Source organism: Ursus americanus, chromosome 19 (assembly GCF_024610735.1).
Source record: "Ursus americanus isolate L20-20 chromosome 19, mUrsAme1.1.p, whole genome shotgun sequence".
Lineage (NCBI taxonomy): Eukaryota > Metazoa > Chordata > Mammalia > Carnivora > Ursidae > Ursus > Ursus americanus.
Window position 1 is genome coordinate 936760 of NC_142145.1, and position 17049 is coordinate 953808.

A 17049-nucleotide genomic window follows, 5' to 3' on the forward strand; every position below is an offset into this window, starting at 1 on the left:
AGCACCTATTACTGTTGGCCCTCTGTCAGATGTTACGGCAGTGGTTCATGGGAGTGGAGATTATGGTTGGATTAGCTTCAGTTTTTTTTTTTTTTAATGATTTTTTATTATATTATGTTAGTCACCATACAGTACATCCCCGGTTTCCGATGTAAGGCTCGATGATTCATTAGTTGTGTATAACACCCAGTGCACCATGCAATATGTGCCCTCCTTACTACCCATCACCGGTCTATCCCATTCCCCCACCCCCCTCCCCTCTGAAGTCCTCAGTTTGTTTCTCATAGTCCGTAGTCTCTCATGTTTCATTCCCCCTTCTGATTACCCCCCCCTTTCTTTATCCCTTTCTTCCCCTACCGATCATCCTAGTTCTTATGTTCCATAGATGAGAGAAATCATATGATAGTTGTCTTTCTCTGCTTGACTTATTTCACTTAGCATTATCTCCTCCAGTGCCGTCCATGTTGTAGCAAATGTTGAGAACTCGTTCTTTCTGATAGCTGAGTAATATTCCATTGTATATATGGACCACAACTTCTTAATCCAGTCATCTGTTGAAGGGCATCTCGGCTCCTTCCACGATTTAGCTATTGTGGACATTGCTGCTATGAACATTGGGGTGCATATGGCCCTTCTCTTCACTACGTCTGTATCTTTGGGGTAAATACCCAGTAGTGCAATGGCTGGATCATAGGGTAGCTCAATTTTTAACTTTTTAAGGGACCTCCACACTGTTTTCCAGAGTGGCTGTACCAACTTGCATTCCCACCAACAATGTAGGAGGGATCCCCTTTCTCCACATCCTCTCCAACAATTGTTGTTTCTTGCCTTGTCTATTTTTGCCATTCTAACTGGCGTAAGGTGGTATCTCAGTGTGGTTTTGATTTGAATTTCCTTGATGGCTAATGATTTTGAACATTTTTTCATGTGTCTGTTAGCCATTTGTATGTCTTCATTGGAAAAGTGTCTGTTCATATCTTCTGCCCATTTTTTGATTTGTTTATTTGTTTCTCGTGTATTGAGTTTGAGAAGTTCTTTGTAGATCTTGGATACCAGTCCTTTATCTGTAGTGTCATTTGCAAATATATTCTCCCATTCCGTGGGCTGCCTCTTAGTTTTTCTGACTGTTTCCTTGGATGTGCAGAAACTTTTAATCTTGATGAAGTCCCATAAATTCATTTTATCTTTTGTTTCTCTTGCCTTTGGGGATGTGTCATGAAAAAGGTTGCTTTGGCCGATGTCGTAGAAGTTGTTGCCTATGTTCTCCTCTAGAATTTTGATGGATTCCTGTCTCACATCGAGGTCTTTCATCCATTTGGAGTTTATTTTTGTGTATGGTGTGAGATAGTGGTCAAGTTTCATTCTCTTGCATGTAGCTGTCCAATTTTCCCAGCACCATTTATTGAAGAGACTGTCTTTTTCCCACCGGATGTTTTTTCCTGCTTTATCAAATATTAGTTGCCCAAAGAGCCGAGGGTCCATTTCTGGGCTCTCTATTCTGTTCCATTGGTCTATGTGTCTGTTTTTGTGCCAGTACCATGCTGTCTTTGTGATCACAGCTTTGTAGTACAGCTCGAAATCCGGCATTGTGATGCCCCCAGCTTTGTTTTTCCTTTTCAACAGTTCCTTGGAGATTCGGGGCCTTTTCTGTTTCCATACAAATTTAAGGACTGTTTGTTCCAGTTCTTTGAAAAATGTCCTTGGTATTTTGATCGGGATAGCATTGAAAGTGTAGATTGCTCTGGGCAGCATGGACATTTTAACTATGTTAATTCTTCCGATCCATGAGCATGGAATATCTTTCCATCTTTTTATGTCTTCCTCAATGTCTTTTAAGAGTGATTTATAGTTTCTAGAATATAGGTCCTTTACGTCTCTGGTTAAGTTAATTCCAAGGTAACGTATGGTTTTTGGTGCTATTGTAAATGGGATGGATTCCCTAATTTCTCTTTCTTCGGTCTCGTTATTCGTGTATAGAAATGCAACTGATTTCTGAGCATTGATTTTGTATCCCGCCACGTTACTGAATTGCTCTATAACTTCTAATAGTTTGGGAGTGGCTTCTTTTGGGTTTTCCATATAGAGTATCATGTCATCTGCAAAGAGAGACATTTTGACTTCTTCTTTGACAATTTGAATACCTTTGATCCCTTTTTGTCGTCTGATTGCTGTTGCAAGGACTTCTAGTACTATGTTGAATAATAGTGGCAAGAGTGGGCATCCTTGTCGAGTTCCTGATCTTAAGGGAAAGGCTTCCAGCTTTTCCCCATTGAGAATAATATTTGCAGTAGGCTTTTCATAGATGGCTTTTATGAGATTGAGAAATGTACCTTCTATTCCTACACTCTGAAGGGTTTTAATCAGGAAAGGATGCTGTATTTTGTCAAATGCTTTTTCGGCATCGATTGAGAGGATCATATGGTTCCTGAGTCTTTTCTTGTTGATATGATGTATCACGCTGATTGATTTGCGAATATTGAACCACGCTTGCATCCCAGGTATGAATCCCACTTGATCGTGATGGATAATCCTTTTAATGTACTGTTGGATTCTATTAGCAAGTATCTTGTTGAGGATTTTGGCGTCCATATTCATTAGGGAAATCGGTCTGTAATTCTCCTTTTTGAGGGGGTCTTTGCCTGGTTTGGGGATCAAGGTAATATTGGCCTCATAGAATGAGTTTGGTAGCTTTCCTTCTGTTTCTATTTTTTGAAATAGCTTTAGGAGAATAGGTATTATTTCTTCTTTGAATGTTTGGTAGAATTCCCCAGGAAAACCGTCCGGGCCTGGAGTTTTGTTATTTGGAAGGTTGTTTATCACTGACTCAATTTCTTCATAATTAATTGGCCTGTTTAAGGAATCAATTTCTTCCAGTTTCAATCTTGGTAGTTTATAGGTTTCCAGGAAGGATTCCATCTCTTCCAGATTGCTTAGTTTATTGGCATATAGCTGTTGATAAAAATTTCTAATAATCCTTCCAATTTCAATGGTGCTCGTCGTGACCTCTCCTTTTTCATTCATAATTTTAATAATCTGGGTCCTTTCTCTTTTCTTTTGGATAAGTCTTGCCAGTGGTCTGTCAATTTTATTGATTCTCTCAAAGAACCAGCTTCTAGTCCTGTTGATCTGCTCTACTGTACTTCTGGTTTCTGCTTGATTGATTTCAGCTCTAATTTTGGTCAACTGCTTCCTCGTGCGTGGATTAGGCCTGTCCCTCTGTTGCTGTTCCAGCTTCTTGAGGTGAGAATATAAAAACTGCATTTTAGATTTTTCTATTCTTTTGAGTGAGGCTTGGATGGCTATGTATTTCCCCCTTAGGACTGCCTTTGCAGTATCCCATAGGTTTTGGACTGTTGTATTTTCATTCTCATTGGTCTCCATAAATTGTTTAATTTGATTTTTGATTTCCTGGTTTATCGAGTCATTCCTGAGCAGGATGGTTCTTAGTCTCCAAGTGTTTGAGTTTCTTCCAAATTTTTCCTTGTGGTTGAGTTCCAATTTCAGAGCGTTGTGGTCTGAGAATATGCAGGGGATAATTTCAATCTTTTGGTATCGGTTGAGACCTGTTTTGTGTCCCAGAACATGGTCTATTCTTGAGAATGTTCCATGGGCATTAGAATAGAATGAGTATTCTTTGGTTCTGGGGTGTAGTGTTCTATATATATCTATGAGGTCCAACTCGTCGAGTATGGCATTCAAAGCCTTTGATTCTTTGCTTAGTTTTTGCCAGGGTGTTCTGTCTATTTCTGATAGTGGAGTGTTGAGGTCCCCTACTATTAATGTATTTTTATTTATATGTCTCTTTATTCTGGTTAAGAGTTGGCTTGTGTATCTTGCTGCTCCCCTGTTGGGGGCATATATATTTATAATTGTCATATCCACTTGTTGAATACTTCCCTTAAGAATAATATAGTGCCCTTCTGCATCTCTAACTATAGTCTGTAGTTTAAAATCTAATTTATCTGATATGAGAATTGCTACCCCAGCTTTCTTTTGAGGTCCATTTGCGTGAAAGATGGTACTCCATCCCCTTACTCTCAGTCTGAATGCATCTTTGGGTTTGAAATGAGTCTCTTGTAGACAGCAAACGGATGGGTCATTTCTTTTTATCCAATCTGCAACCCTGTGGCGCTTTATGGGATGGTTCAAACCATTTACATTAAGACTGATTACTGAGAGATATGCTTTTAATTCTGCCATGTTGTCAGTAAAGTCTTTGTTTGTATTGGCTGTGACTTTCTGTTCTGTATCACTCTTGGGGCCTTTTTACTTTTATAGAACCCCCGTAATATCTCCTGTAGGGCTGGTTTCGTGGTTACAAAATTGGTTAGCGATTCTGAAATGTCTTTATTTCTCCATCAATTCTGAATGAGAGCCTTGCTGGATAAAGGATCCTTGGCTGCATGTTTTTCTCTGAAAGAGCTTTAAATATGCTCCCCCAACCCTTTCTCTCATTCCAGGTCTGTGTAGACAGGTCTGACGTAATTCTGATGCTTTTGCCTTGGTACGTGAGAAATTTCTTTGCCCTGGCCGCTTTCAATACTGTATCCTTGCATCTAATATTTGCGAATTGCACTATGACGTGACGTGGCGTAGGTTTGTCATGGTTGAGCTTGGGAGGGGTCCTCTCTGCCTCTTGGACACGAATGTTTGTTTCCCTTGCTAGATTAGGGAAGTTTTCAGCTACAATTTGTTCAAATATCTCTTCTAGACCTCTGTTTTTCTCCACCCCCTCGGGGATGCCGATGATTCTAACATTGGATCGTTTCATTGAGTCAGTAATCTCCCGTAACCTACATTCGTGGGCGTGGATTTTTTTAAGACCATCTTCTATTTTCATTTTTCCTCTATTAACCCATCCTCCAATTCACTAACCCGTTCCTCTGCTTCTGCGACCCTGGCCGTCAGAGCCTCTAGTTTTGCCTGCATTTGGCTCATAGAATTTTTAATTTCTGTCAGATTCGCTCTCATTTCTGTCCTTAGGGATTCTATATTCTCAGTAACCTTTTCGTTAATAGTTTTTTCAATTCTACTCATCATTTTGACCATCGTTACTCTGAATTCCATTTCTGATAATTTGGTTACATCCATATCCATTATTTCTGTGGCAGAGGCCACAGAATCACTGTCTTTTCTTTGCTGGGGGGGGGGCTTCTCCTTCTTGTCATTCTGATGAAGAGAGGTTGCGGGGTTTCCAGAGCCCAAATTATTGACTGGGTCCCAGGCCGTGCCCCTTGTTTTATAGGGATCTTAGGGATGTGGGCTTCTTCTTTAAAGATTTTATTTATTTATTTATGTGGCAGCCAACCAGCGAGAGAGGGAATAGAAGCAGGGGAGTGGGAGAGGAAGAAGCAGGCTCCCAGCGGAGGAGCCCGATGAGGGACTCCTTTCCGGAACGCCGGGATCACGCCCTAAGCCGAAGGCAGGCGCTCAATGACTGCGCCACCCAGGCACCCGAGTTGTGGGCTTCTTGATTTTTCAGCCTGCCTTCTGTGTTCTGGGGGAGGGGCCTGCCGCGCCGATACTCAGGCAGCCATGTTTGGGTAGAGTCTCAGCGTCCCCTGCGAGGGGGGATGGGGATGGGCACTCCCTGAGCCGGTATTTCCAGGCTTTTGTTCTCTGGCAGCTTTCCCTGGCGGTTTGCTGTGCCTCTTCTGAGAGTCAGAGCAGCAGCGGCCGAATTTCAGCCTCTGTCACAGAACAGAGGGATTGCGGCCTGTTCTCTACTAATGTTCTGGCCACTTTAACTCTGTTTCTGTTGGTACTGCTCAACCCTGCAGCACCCGGGATGTGCGCCCCACACCCGGCGTCCCAGCCCTCACTTCCAGGGCCGGCGCGTCTCTGTCCTTTGTGTTTCTAATGCCGCCAGCCGCCAGCCGCCCCGCGCGCGCTCCCGGATCTCCCGGTCTCAGTCTGGATCCAGTGAGCGCACCAGGATTCCGGGGTTCCGCGAGATGCCTGGTGGCGCGCGCACCCGGCTCACGGTCTCAGTCTGCTGTTTTGCGGGTGCCGTCCGCGAGCCCCGCCCGCTCTCCCGTGCAAGTGGCTGCCACTTACCGGCGCCCGAACGCGGCGGCTCCCTCCCCCTTCCGTTTATCTTCCGATATCTGTGCACAGTTTCCTGGCTCCCTGCTTCGTACCTCAATACTCAGCGCTGGAGATGTTCATTTGTAGAGATCCAGATGCGTCTTCCTGCGTCTCAGGCTGGTTCCGTGGTTGTTTAGGCTGGTCTGGTACCTATCCAGCTCGACTCGGAGGACCGGCTGAAAACGGTGTCTCCTACTCCTCCGCCATCTTAACTCCCTTGAGTGGTGATCTTATAATTTGTCACTTTGCTGAACCTACTCATTATCATTAGTTTCAGGTTTTTCCTAGGTTCCTTGGGACTGTCTACATACACAATCATGTCATCTGCAATGGGGGACATTTTTATTTCATCCTTTCCAATCTGAATTCCTTTAACTTCCTTTACTTGCCTTATTCTCTGAAGCTAGAAATGTTAAGTAAGAGTGGCAAGAAGAAACGTCCTTGACTTACTCCCAATCTGAAAGGCGAGGCATTCAGAATTTCACCATTAAGTATGATGTTGGTTATGTTTTTACAGATGCCTTTTAAACATAATTAAGGTATAATTACCATCTAACCAAAACTGTGGAGAGTTTTTATCATGACTGGGTGCTGGATGTAGTCACATGTTGGTAAGATCATGTAATTTTCTTTTAGCCCAATCATAGAGTAGATTACACCAGGTGATTTGGCCTTAAGTACCTGGAACAAGCTCCACTTCGCCATGATGCAGAATTCTCTCTCTCTATTGCTGATACCAACTGGCAATTATTTTCTTAAAGAACTTTTGTGTGTCTATATTCACAAGGGGTATTTGTTTTCTCTTGCTGTGCAGTCTTTCTCTTGCGCTGCTATGAGGATAGTAACTGGACTCCTACCACAAGCTGGGCAGTGTTCCAACCTCAACTATTTTCTGGAAACTACTGTGTAAAAATGAGGCTAACTTTAAAAGCCTCAAGGAATTCTTCAATGAAAACATCTGATCTAGATATTTCCTTCTTGGAGATTTTAAATAGTTAATTCCATTTCCTTACTGTTTGTAGAACCATTCATGTTATCTGTTTCATTTTGTTTGAGCTTGGATAGTTCGTGGTTTGGGAAGAATCCCTCCATCTCATTTAAGCTGATGTATCGCCTGGAGTCCAGCTGTCGGTGGCATCCCATAATGACCCTTTCCACGGCTCAGGACCAGCAGTACTGTCCCCTCTGTCATTCCTGAGGTTGGTCACTGCTTTTGCTTTCAGTGATTTACTACCCTGTCTATTTGCAGCTTCATTGATCTGCTCCGGTGTTTATTATTTCCTTCCTTCTGCATGCACAGGTTTAATTCTGCTCTTCTTCTAGTTTCCTGAGCTAGGAACTTAGAGTATTAATTTGAGACCTTTACTTCCTTCTAATGTTGGCACTGACTACTACAAAATTCCTTCTTGGCAATGCCGTACATGCATTCCGTGTACTTTGACTGTTGTATTTTCATTTTCGTTTTTATGCAGTTATATATATTTTGTTTCCTAGATACTTATCCCATAAGTATCCCACTGTTTACTTTTCATATACTTTAGAGTTCTCCTGTTGTTGTGCTGTTATTAATTTCTAATCTGATTCTACTGTGATGAAACAACCCGCTGTATGATTTCTTCACAATTTTTTGAGGTTTGTTTTGTGGATATGCTTTGTCTCAGTGCGTGTTCTGAAAGAAACGTGTGCTCTCCTCCTGTCTGGCAGAGTCATCTGCATACGTCAGTTAGATCTGGCTGGCTGAGTCCATGTCACTGCTGACTTCCCGCCCAGCACTTCCAGCCAATGCGCAGAGACTGGGGCTGACGTGCTCATCGTAACTGTGGATTGGTCTATTTCTTTTGTTCAGCTCCAAGAGTTTTTTTTTTTTATTTTAATAATGATTTTTTATTATATTATGTTAGTCACCATACAGTACATCCCCGGTTTTCGATGTAAGGCTCGATGATTCATTAGTTGTGTATAACACCCAGTGCACCATGCAATACGTGCCCTCCTTACTACCCATCACCGGTCTATCCCATTCCCCCACCCCCCTCCCCTCTGAAGTCCTCAGTTTGTTTCTCATAGTCCATAGTCTCTCATGTTTCATTCCCCCTTCTGATTACCCCCTCTTTCTTTATCCCTTTCTTCCCCTACTGATCATTCTAGTTCTTATGTTCCATAGATGAGAGAAATCATATGATAGTTGTCTTTCTCTGCTTGACTTATTTCACTTAGCATTATCTCCTCCAGTGCCGTCCATGTTGTAGCAAATGTTGAGAACTCGTTCTTTCTGATTGCTGAGTAATATTCCATTGTATATATGGACCACAGCTTCTTAATCCAGTCATCTGTTGAAGGGCATCTCGGCTCCTTCCACGATTTAGCTATTGTGGACATTGCTGCTATGAACATTGGGGTGCATATGGCCCTTCTCTTCACTACGTCTGTATCTTTGGGGTAAACACCCAGTAGTGCAATGGCTGGATCATAGGGTAGCTCAATTTTTAACTTTTTAAGGGACCTCCACACTGTTTTCCAGAGTGGCTGTACCAACTTGCATTCCCACCAACAATGTAGGAGGGATCCCCTTTCTCCACATCCTCTCCAACAATTGTTGTTTCTTGCCTTGTCTATTTTTGCCATTCTAACTGGCGTAAGGTGGTATCTCAGTATGGTTTTGATTTGAATTTCCTTGATGGCTAATGATTTTGAACATTTTTTCATGTGTCTGTTAGCCATTTGTATGTCTTCATTGGAAAAGTGTCTGTTCATATCTTCTGCCCATTTTTTGATTTGTTTATTTGTTTCTCGTGTATTGAGTTTGAGAAGTTCTTTGTAGATCTTGGATACCAGTCTTTTATCTGTAGCGTCATTTGCAAATATCTTCTCCCATTCCGTGGGCTGCCTCTTAGTTTTTCTGACTGTTTCCTTGGCTGTGCAGAAGCTTTTAATCTTGATGAAGTCCCATAAATTCATTTTATCTTTTGTTTCTCTTGCCTTTGGAGCTCCAATAGTTTTTGACTCGTGAATTCTGTGATTCCATTATCTGGTGAGTGCAAATTTAGGATTATTTTGTCTTCCTGATGGGTAACCCTGACTATCATTATGTGATGTCTCTCTTTATCTCTAGTCACTTTCTTTACTCTGAGCTCTATTTCACTGGATCTTAATATAGGCCCTCCTACTCCTGGTCAGCGTTTCATGGTGTGTTTTACCCATCCTGTTACTTTCTTTCGCCCTACCTGTGTCACTGGCTTGGAACTCCTTGTGGATGGCACACGGCTGGGTCTCGCTTCTGTAGCCACTGTGCCTATGTCAGGATTCGTGTATTCACACTGTTCATAATAGAAGTGATTATTGTATAAGTCTGCATTTTATTATCTGTTTTCTGTTGGCTTCCTCTGGTATTCATTCCTCAGTTTCACATTTCCTGCTTTCTTGTATGTTCCCTGAACCCTGTTCAGGAGTCCATCTTAATCTCTCAGACTGTACCTCTCTGCATATTTTTTGCAGAGTTTGTTCTGAGTATTAAAATATATATGGTAATACTTATTAAACTGTCTAAAACATTTATTAAATTGCATTACCTCAAAAAAACAAGATAAAGAAACTGTCTTTCAAGTTCAGCTGTTACAAAAGATGTTTAGGCTGAGCAATGAAGGAGGGCTCTCAAGTGTCACCTTCAATCCTGCACTGCTGCTGTCCTCTGGATCCCCCTCAAACACCTGGACTTCAGAGCTGATGTGAGGACCTGGACAATCAATGACCTGGACAACCTTCAACTTCTAAGTCTCCCGTTCCAAACAGTTACCTTACTTGACACATTCCTCAAGTAATAATATTTAAGTTGACATATTTGTCTAAAATTTTAGGTACTTCTTAGGAGGGTTCCCTGTTAAGCCAGGACACAACCGTTGGGTTTTCTTTCTTCGCCCTGCATGCATGATCTAACCTTGATTCTGCACAGCTCTAGCCTACCACTTTACAAGTGCACGTCAAAGAGCTGCTTCTCCTGCAGAGAGTCTGAGGCTGGAAAACGAGGAGCTTAAACCCAGATCCATCTAACACGAAGGCCCTCGTTCTACTCTCCCACTGCCCCAGGCTGCTGCCTTCCCGGGAGCTGTACAGCTCTCAACAGCTGCAACACTGGTCCAAATTTGGTCAGCACACTTTAAATACCCATAAAATGACTATCAATAGACTATTTTTAATATCACATTCAGATACAGAATTATAAGGGCTACCCTCCCACATAAAATCCACCAAGCATTAATTTCTGAGTAGCAATATGGTCAAATAATAGAGAAATTACTTTTCTGGTTAGTGATAAGTGTTGCTAGGATCCTTAAATAAAAAGTAAAAGGACAAAGCCATTTGCTACCATGAAATTGCTATTTCTTTATGATTATGTCAATCACTAACTTTTATCACTACAAAAACCACAAAATTAGTTCAACAGATATAAATCCACTACTAAAAATTTATCATTTCATAGTAATTACTAGAAATTATATCTCAAATTCCTAAATATTAAAGTTTCTTAGTAACCAAAATATGTGGAAAATTTTTACATGAAAATGAGTGTAAAACTGGAAATATAAAAAAACTAAACAGGTACAGGGGCCGCCCCTATTCTTTGGTGTATAACATTTCCTAAAGGTTAGTGAAAACACCTTAGAAGTCCTTCCTCCAGCTCTGCTACCAAATCTGTGAACATCAGGGTCGGCCAGGGACCGTACACACGCTCGTACACAACGCTGATCTAGTGTGGGAGGACCGCCCATACTGTGCTACCCATGCAGCACTGAAGTGACGAACAGAAAGAAACACACGCAGCTACCACCACATTCAAGTAAAACGTTTACCTGGATGTCTACAAAGGCCCAGTCACTCATCACTCTCTCACAGGTGGAGAGTATACCTGGGAGGCCGCAGAGAAGCTCAAGGGGAACGGCCACACATAGATCTAGACATCTACGTTTCACCCATCTATATGACTGAAGAGACGAGCTTTACAACGTGGCCAAGAAGGGCGCACGTGTTACTCAGTAAAATGGGAGCACCGAAGGGCACACCACTCCATCGACCTAGGCAGCAAAGGGAAGGAGAACGTGAGTAACAGGAGAGCAGAGGAGGTGAGACGGAAGAATGAGAAGGCCAAACAGCACTCCCTGACCCACAACAAGACATTCTATCTGCTCTTCAAACCCCACCATCAACACCATTCCACCTCTTACAAGGGAAACAAGAGGTGACGGTGTCCCTGCTGACACCAGGTCCCTGCCCGCAAGGCCACGCTGCTGGCACTCCCACCTTCTCCTGCAGGCCACTGTGAGCCGCCCTGTGGAGGCCCCTCCGCACCCCACCGTGGACCAGAATGAGGGAGGCCTCCAGCCAAAAGCTCATGGAACTGAGACCCTGAACCTGACAACAACTCCTGAGTGAGCTAGAGGTCTCGACCACCTGGCTGACCACAGCCCTGAGAGGGAGCCGGGGCGAGGACCACACGAATCCACACCCCAATTCCTGACCACAGACACCATGAGGTAATGGACGCTGGTGTGTGACTCACGTGCGGCTCAATCACCTCTCTCGTCAGCGTCTACCCTACAGAATCACGTGGAGACGGGTGTGTAAGGGTGCTCACACAGCACAAGAACGGCGACACAGACGCCTCCCAAAAATCTAACCATGGATCCAAAGCTAGGAACTTGCAGTGTCCATACAACCAAACGCTACAGAAATGAATTGCAAACCAGTATGTTCAATTTTGTCCCATTTTGTAAAATCAAACAAACATACCCTCGAACATTCTCTGTATACAGATTACTGTAGCAAGATAAAGCCCACTTTAGTCTCGAGGAGAAAGACCTTCCTTACCAAACATCTCCACGAGGTGGCTCAGGCTGGGTGCATGCCTGCATGCCAGATGGCACCAAGGGCTCAAACTATTCTTGTAAGAAGCTTATTACAACTTCTCAAACAACAATTTTTTTAAAAAGTTGTTCTAGAGCCTTAAAAACAGAAAAAAAAAAAAGAAAGAAAGAAAGAAAAAAGAAAAAGAAAAAACAGAGGCTGTCCATTCATCCACCGTTCCTCAGGGAAGTCAGCGCGTGCAGAAGCACTCACTCCCTCCCACAGCAGGCAGCCCACACACTCACCCCCCCAGGGCACCTAACAACCGCCAAGGCTGACACTGAGGGGTTTTCTTAATGGCCTTTTCCTACAATGACCTAATAAGTTTTTTCTTTCTAATATTCTCTTATTTCCATTGACCTGTCCTTCTTGAAGTTTCTAAATCCCAAGAATAACATCAAATTATTATGTGTAATATATCTATCTATAAAAGGAGGTTTTAGAAAATAAAACATATTCTAAAATAGGTTCTAACTAATATAATTCTTTGGTCAAATGAAATAATTCTGATAATGCAATATTAAGCAGTTAACACGTCTTATTTTAGACAAAATACAATTTCACCTGCATACACTGAAATGTACTAAAGCAAAACAGAATACAGAAAAGTCCAGATTTTTCTTCATGTATATCATATCTATACAAAGAAGTTAAGATTTAAAGTAACTGTCTCAATTTCCTTCAGATGCAAAGTTACTGCAATCAAGCTAAATGTTAATCACTGGCATAGACACGTCTAAAATATATTAAAAATGCATCAACCTTTTCCACTATGATGAGGTCTCCAACTTGTATGTCTGAACTCTTAACTTGCACTTTACCTTAAAAAAAAGAAGAAGTATAATCAACTTAAGGAAACAACAGCACACCAGAGTTCAAGTTTCATTTGACAAATAACACTTTAAAAATAACTTTCGGGGGGTGGGGGGGAACACTAGGAATTTATCTGTACTTATACTTTCAGAATAAATTTACTTCACATAGACACAGGCACTAAAAATTAACTTCTCTTAGCTCCCAAGTACAGTTAACTGCCCCCCAATAAAAGACGTGGGGTGTGGGAGAGGGCTCCAAGTGGAGGGGTCTTCCCAAATCTGCCATTATTTCAGGTCTGGGTCCAGCAATGACAATCAGAAACAGTACTGAAGATGATTTAATGAGTGAGTAACAGGAAGATGTCAATCCTTATAGTAATACTGTGAATGGCATTGACTGACACATAACTGACAGAACAAGAGAAGTAAAGAAAATGATACATCACATCCCCATGCGCTGGTAGCTGTACGGATGGCTCCGTACTGGTAAGTGATCCTGGTAAGGTCGAAAGCTTTATCAAGAAGTGATTCTTCTACAGGACACAGTGTGTGAGTTCGCAGATTATCTATACAATACGTAGTGTACAGTGATCATCTATAAAATTCAACAGATAACACTGTATAACGTCAACGTCATACAGGGTAGACAAAATGTTATAGACGTAATTTGAGACACCATCCTACATACATAACAAAACTTACTCAAATTCTCTCTCTCCCTGGGACTCTTAACCCTGCCTCCCTCCCTCCCGCTGTCCATCTCCCTTTTAGAACTGGCAACAGTCTTGTGGATCTATTTTTACCTTTTTATGGCTCTTTTAAACATGGGAAAAGACCTATGTCTTCACATTCAATTCATTCTGAAGCTAACAGAACAAGAAGCAAGCTCATATCACATTATCAGAAACTAACATTACCAGCTATACCACTGACTTTTAGACCACATTCAACTTACTAAAAACTTATTTCCTAAATACTTCTTGAAGCAGCTGACTTTCAAAAGGACCACACCTGTCCCTAAAGATGTGTTTTGAGGACATCAAAAAAAGTTTTTAACTGTTATATTTTTCCATGTTACTTAATAATACAATAAACATGTAAGGACTATAACTAGTTGGGGGGAGCTAATTTTTTATTCATATTATAAAATAGCAATGTTCTTTAGAATTACACGTGAAACAAATCTTAAGTATCTTGATAATTGACAAGTATATGTCTATTAATATCCAGAAAGTACACTTACAAGAGAAGGTCTATTTTAATTATTTTTTTCATTTGGTCCCTTCAAGTTTCACGTCTGTGCTCCCACTATTATGTTTTCTATAGCTCAGCACCAGGCAGCAAAGTTACTCACTGATCTCATGCTCCCTGAGTATTACTCAACAGAATTCCTGTCTTATAACTTAATTTTATTTTCTCTCCTACTATCCAATCCACTGTTCCTTCCTTCTGCTTTTCTATATTCTCTGTAATGGACCCATTCAAAAAGGAGAGGTAGAGAAATAACTGTAATCATAAGAGAAAATAAATGTAGTAAACAATTTTTAAATACTATGAAACAGAAAAATACATCCTTTTCTGACTCCTTAATCAAGATCTTACATTTCTGATAAAGAGACACACTATCGCAAAACAGACACAATTTATATTTAATAGCCTTTAGTTTGGGGGCATTATATAGTGATTTTTATTCATTTCGATGGAACTTACTCACAAATACATGTTTAAGGAAGACAGCTGATGGTAAAATACAATGCCAAAAGTTCTCACGTTAAGAATATGACAATAGGAACAAAACAGGAGGAGCCTATCATGTCAAATCAGTACGGCAATCTGCCTTACATACCTGCTCAAAGTACACATTCCTAAATTTTAAAGAATTGGTCAAATTGCTTAATGGCTCTTAGTTCTCTAACAATTTGAAATAATCTCTGTGCAGGAGACTCCCTGTGCCTCCTTTACAGCCTTGGTCACATGAACTCACTGACTTCTCTTCTGTTTCTTCAAGAGCAGTTCTGGCATTAGACAGAAAAGATGGAGAAAGATTACCTGCTCCCTAGGCACCTGCCCCCCAGTGACAGCCCAGCTGCCCATTGTGAACAGCTCATGCCTACACAAACGGTTTGATTTCTGGCCACCCTCTGTGAACTGAGCTGACAGCTGACCCTACAAACATACTATTATCAGAGCTGGGGGACTGGTAACAAAAGAAAATCCCTAAATTTTACATGTCACAGCACAAAGAAAAGCCAGAACTGCTACCTGCCCTCACGGCCCAGTAGAGCCATCAACAATGCAAAGTGTTTCTGAAGTCAGTATTTAAAAGTTAATAATCCCAAAGCTATACTTGATAGAACCAAGTTCTAAATTCAGTAACAAGTACAGGCCAGTACTTACACCTAAGGACAGTTTTTCTTAAAAACACTGTATTCAATTTACCTCGAGTACAAGCTCTGGCTTTTTCCTTTCTGATGAAATGGTTAACAGTCAATGTTACCAAGTACGGTTAACAGCCATCCTTCCCTCTCTCTAAACTACTGCAACGAAATCTTTCCGTTAAGCCCTCCTCCTAGCAATAAATGTTCCCTGCCACCATGCTTCCAAAGTAGCAGCTTACATGTTTCTCAGAAGAAAAGCATTCACCTGGCTTGTTGCATGAACCAAATTTCACAGTCTCCTTTGAAAGATCAAGAAGTAACTCAAAGGCCTACTTAGTCTGACTCCAAAACTTCTTAAACATAGACCCTGCCCACCAATCTCAGTGCTACTCATTTTTTACCTGAATAAAGAGAACACTCTATCAAATGGTCTCCATTACTATCAACTCCCTAATTCAATATGAATTCCAAATGAACTGGTTGGCAAAACTAAAGATTATGTTTATCTCCACCCAAAAAATCTCCACTATTTGACAACTACTTAGAAGGTAATTCAGATTTACATCATTATACACATGTTCTTCAAAACTAATCTCAAATTAATTTTCTGGCTTTAAAACAGTCTATATTTGCTTTCACTGCTGTATCCCACAACCCTTGGGGGCCCAAGTTCTCTATACTAGCTGTTTCTTTTGACTGGAAGCCCTCCCTTCACAGCCCGCCTTAATTCCATAGCAAACAGAGCCTCCCAAAGCCTTCAGGGACCCACATGAGCACTAGCAGTATGCACGCACACCTCTACACAATGTGCTTATCTGCTATGAACAGACATCACAGTGTCTACTAAACCCAGACCCTGTGACAGGTTCAAAGCATAACTGAAACATACCTTTAGGACGTTTAGTTTGTTCTTTGCAAATGCATCAAACAAACTTACCGCACTTCAAAACAAGAGAAGTTTATGACCAAACTATTCGTAATCAGTTAAATGGGTCCAATGTTGCAATGGACTAACGGGGAAGTAGCTACATAAGCCATCCTGAACAAGAAAAAGATAACAAACAAGGATGAAAATGCATTACTTCTTTCCCAACAAAACACACACAGGTAATAAGAGTGGGAGAGACTGGAGCAGATTTTTAAGAAAGGAACTGATCACACGTGAGCGGCACTCTGGAAGGTAACATCAGACGACACGTGCAGGTCCCCGGGCACACAACTGCACACTACAGGAGCTTACACGTGAGAGGCACTCTGAAAGGTAACATCAGACGACACGTGCAGGTCCCCGGGCACACAACTGCACACTACAGGAGCAGGTTGCTCGTCTTGTCTCCGCTGTTTGGGTGGGACCAGCACCCCCACCAACTCCCTGAACAGTTTAACTGGCTGTGGAAGTAGAAGCCTAATTTAACAAGGATTATGAAGCAAGGTGGGTAGCTGGGAAATGTTTATTTACATATATAAGTAAACAACATTTTTAAAAAGACCTATACTCTGAAAAGAAATATTGCTGAGAGAAATTTTAAGACTTAAATAAAGGGAAAGATCTATCTCATTGATGGGTCAGAAGACTCAGTATTAATAAAATGTTAGTTCCCCCTCAAATTTATCTATAGATTCAACAGAATTCCAATCAAAATCCCAGCAGGCATTTTTAGAGAAACTGACAAGCTGATTCTAAAGGTCGTATCGAAATACACAGGACCTAGACCAGACTCTAAAAATGAAAAACAAAGTTGAAGGGAAAACAGCACCTGATTTCAAGAATTATTATAAAGAAACAGTAAGCAAAAAAGAATGGTATTAGCATAAAGAGAGAAACAGATAAGTGGAGTAGAAGAGACAGTCCAGAAATAAACCCACACATA

The 17049-nt window shown here is 41.4% G+C and overlaps 1 protein-coding gene across 2 annotated transcripts in view; it reads right to left on the reverse strand.

The window, feature by feature from the left end:
- ATP9B (ATPase phospholipid transporting 9B) overlaps nucleotides 1-17049 on the reverse strand; it is a 256636-nt gene that overhangs the window by 184071 nt on the left and 55516 nt on the right. Inside the window, exon 6 of one of the 2 annotated variants that reach the window (XM_045790301.2) lies at nucleotides 12748-12806. The exons of the other annotated variant lie outside the window; for it this stretch is intronic. Coding sequence (XP_045646257.1) covers nucleotides 12748-12806 — 59 coding nt within the window. The remainder of the gene's footprint in view (nucleotides 1-12747; nucleotides 12807-17049) is intronic. 2 annotated transcript variants of the gene reach the window in all.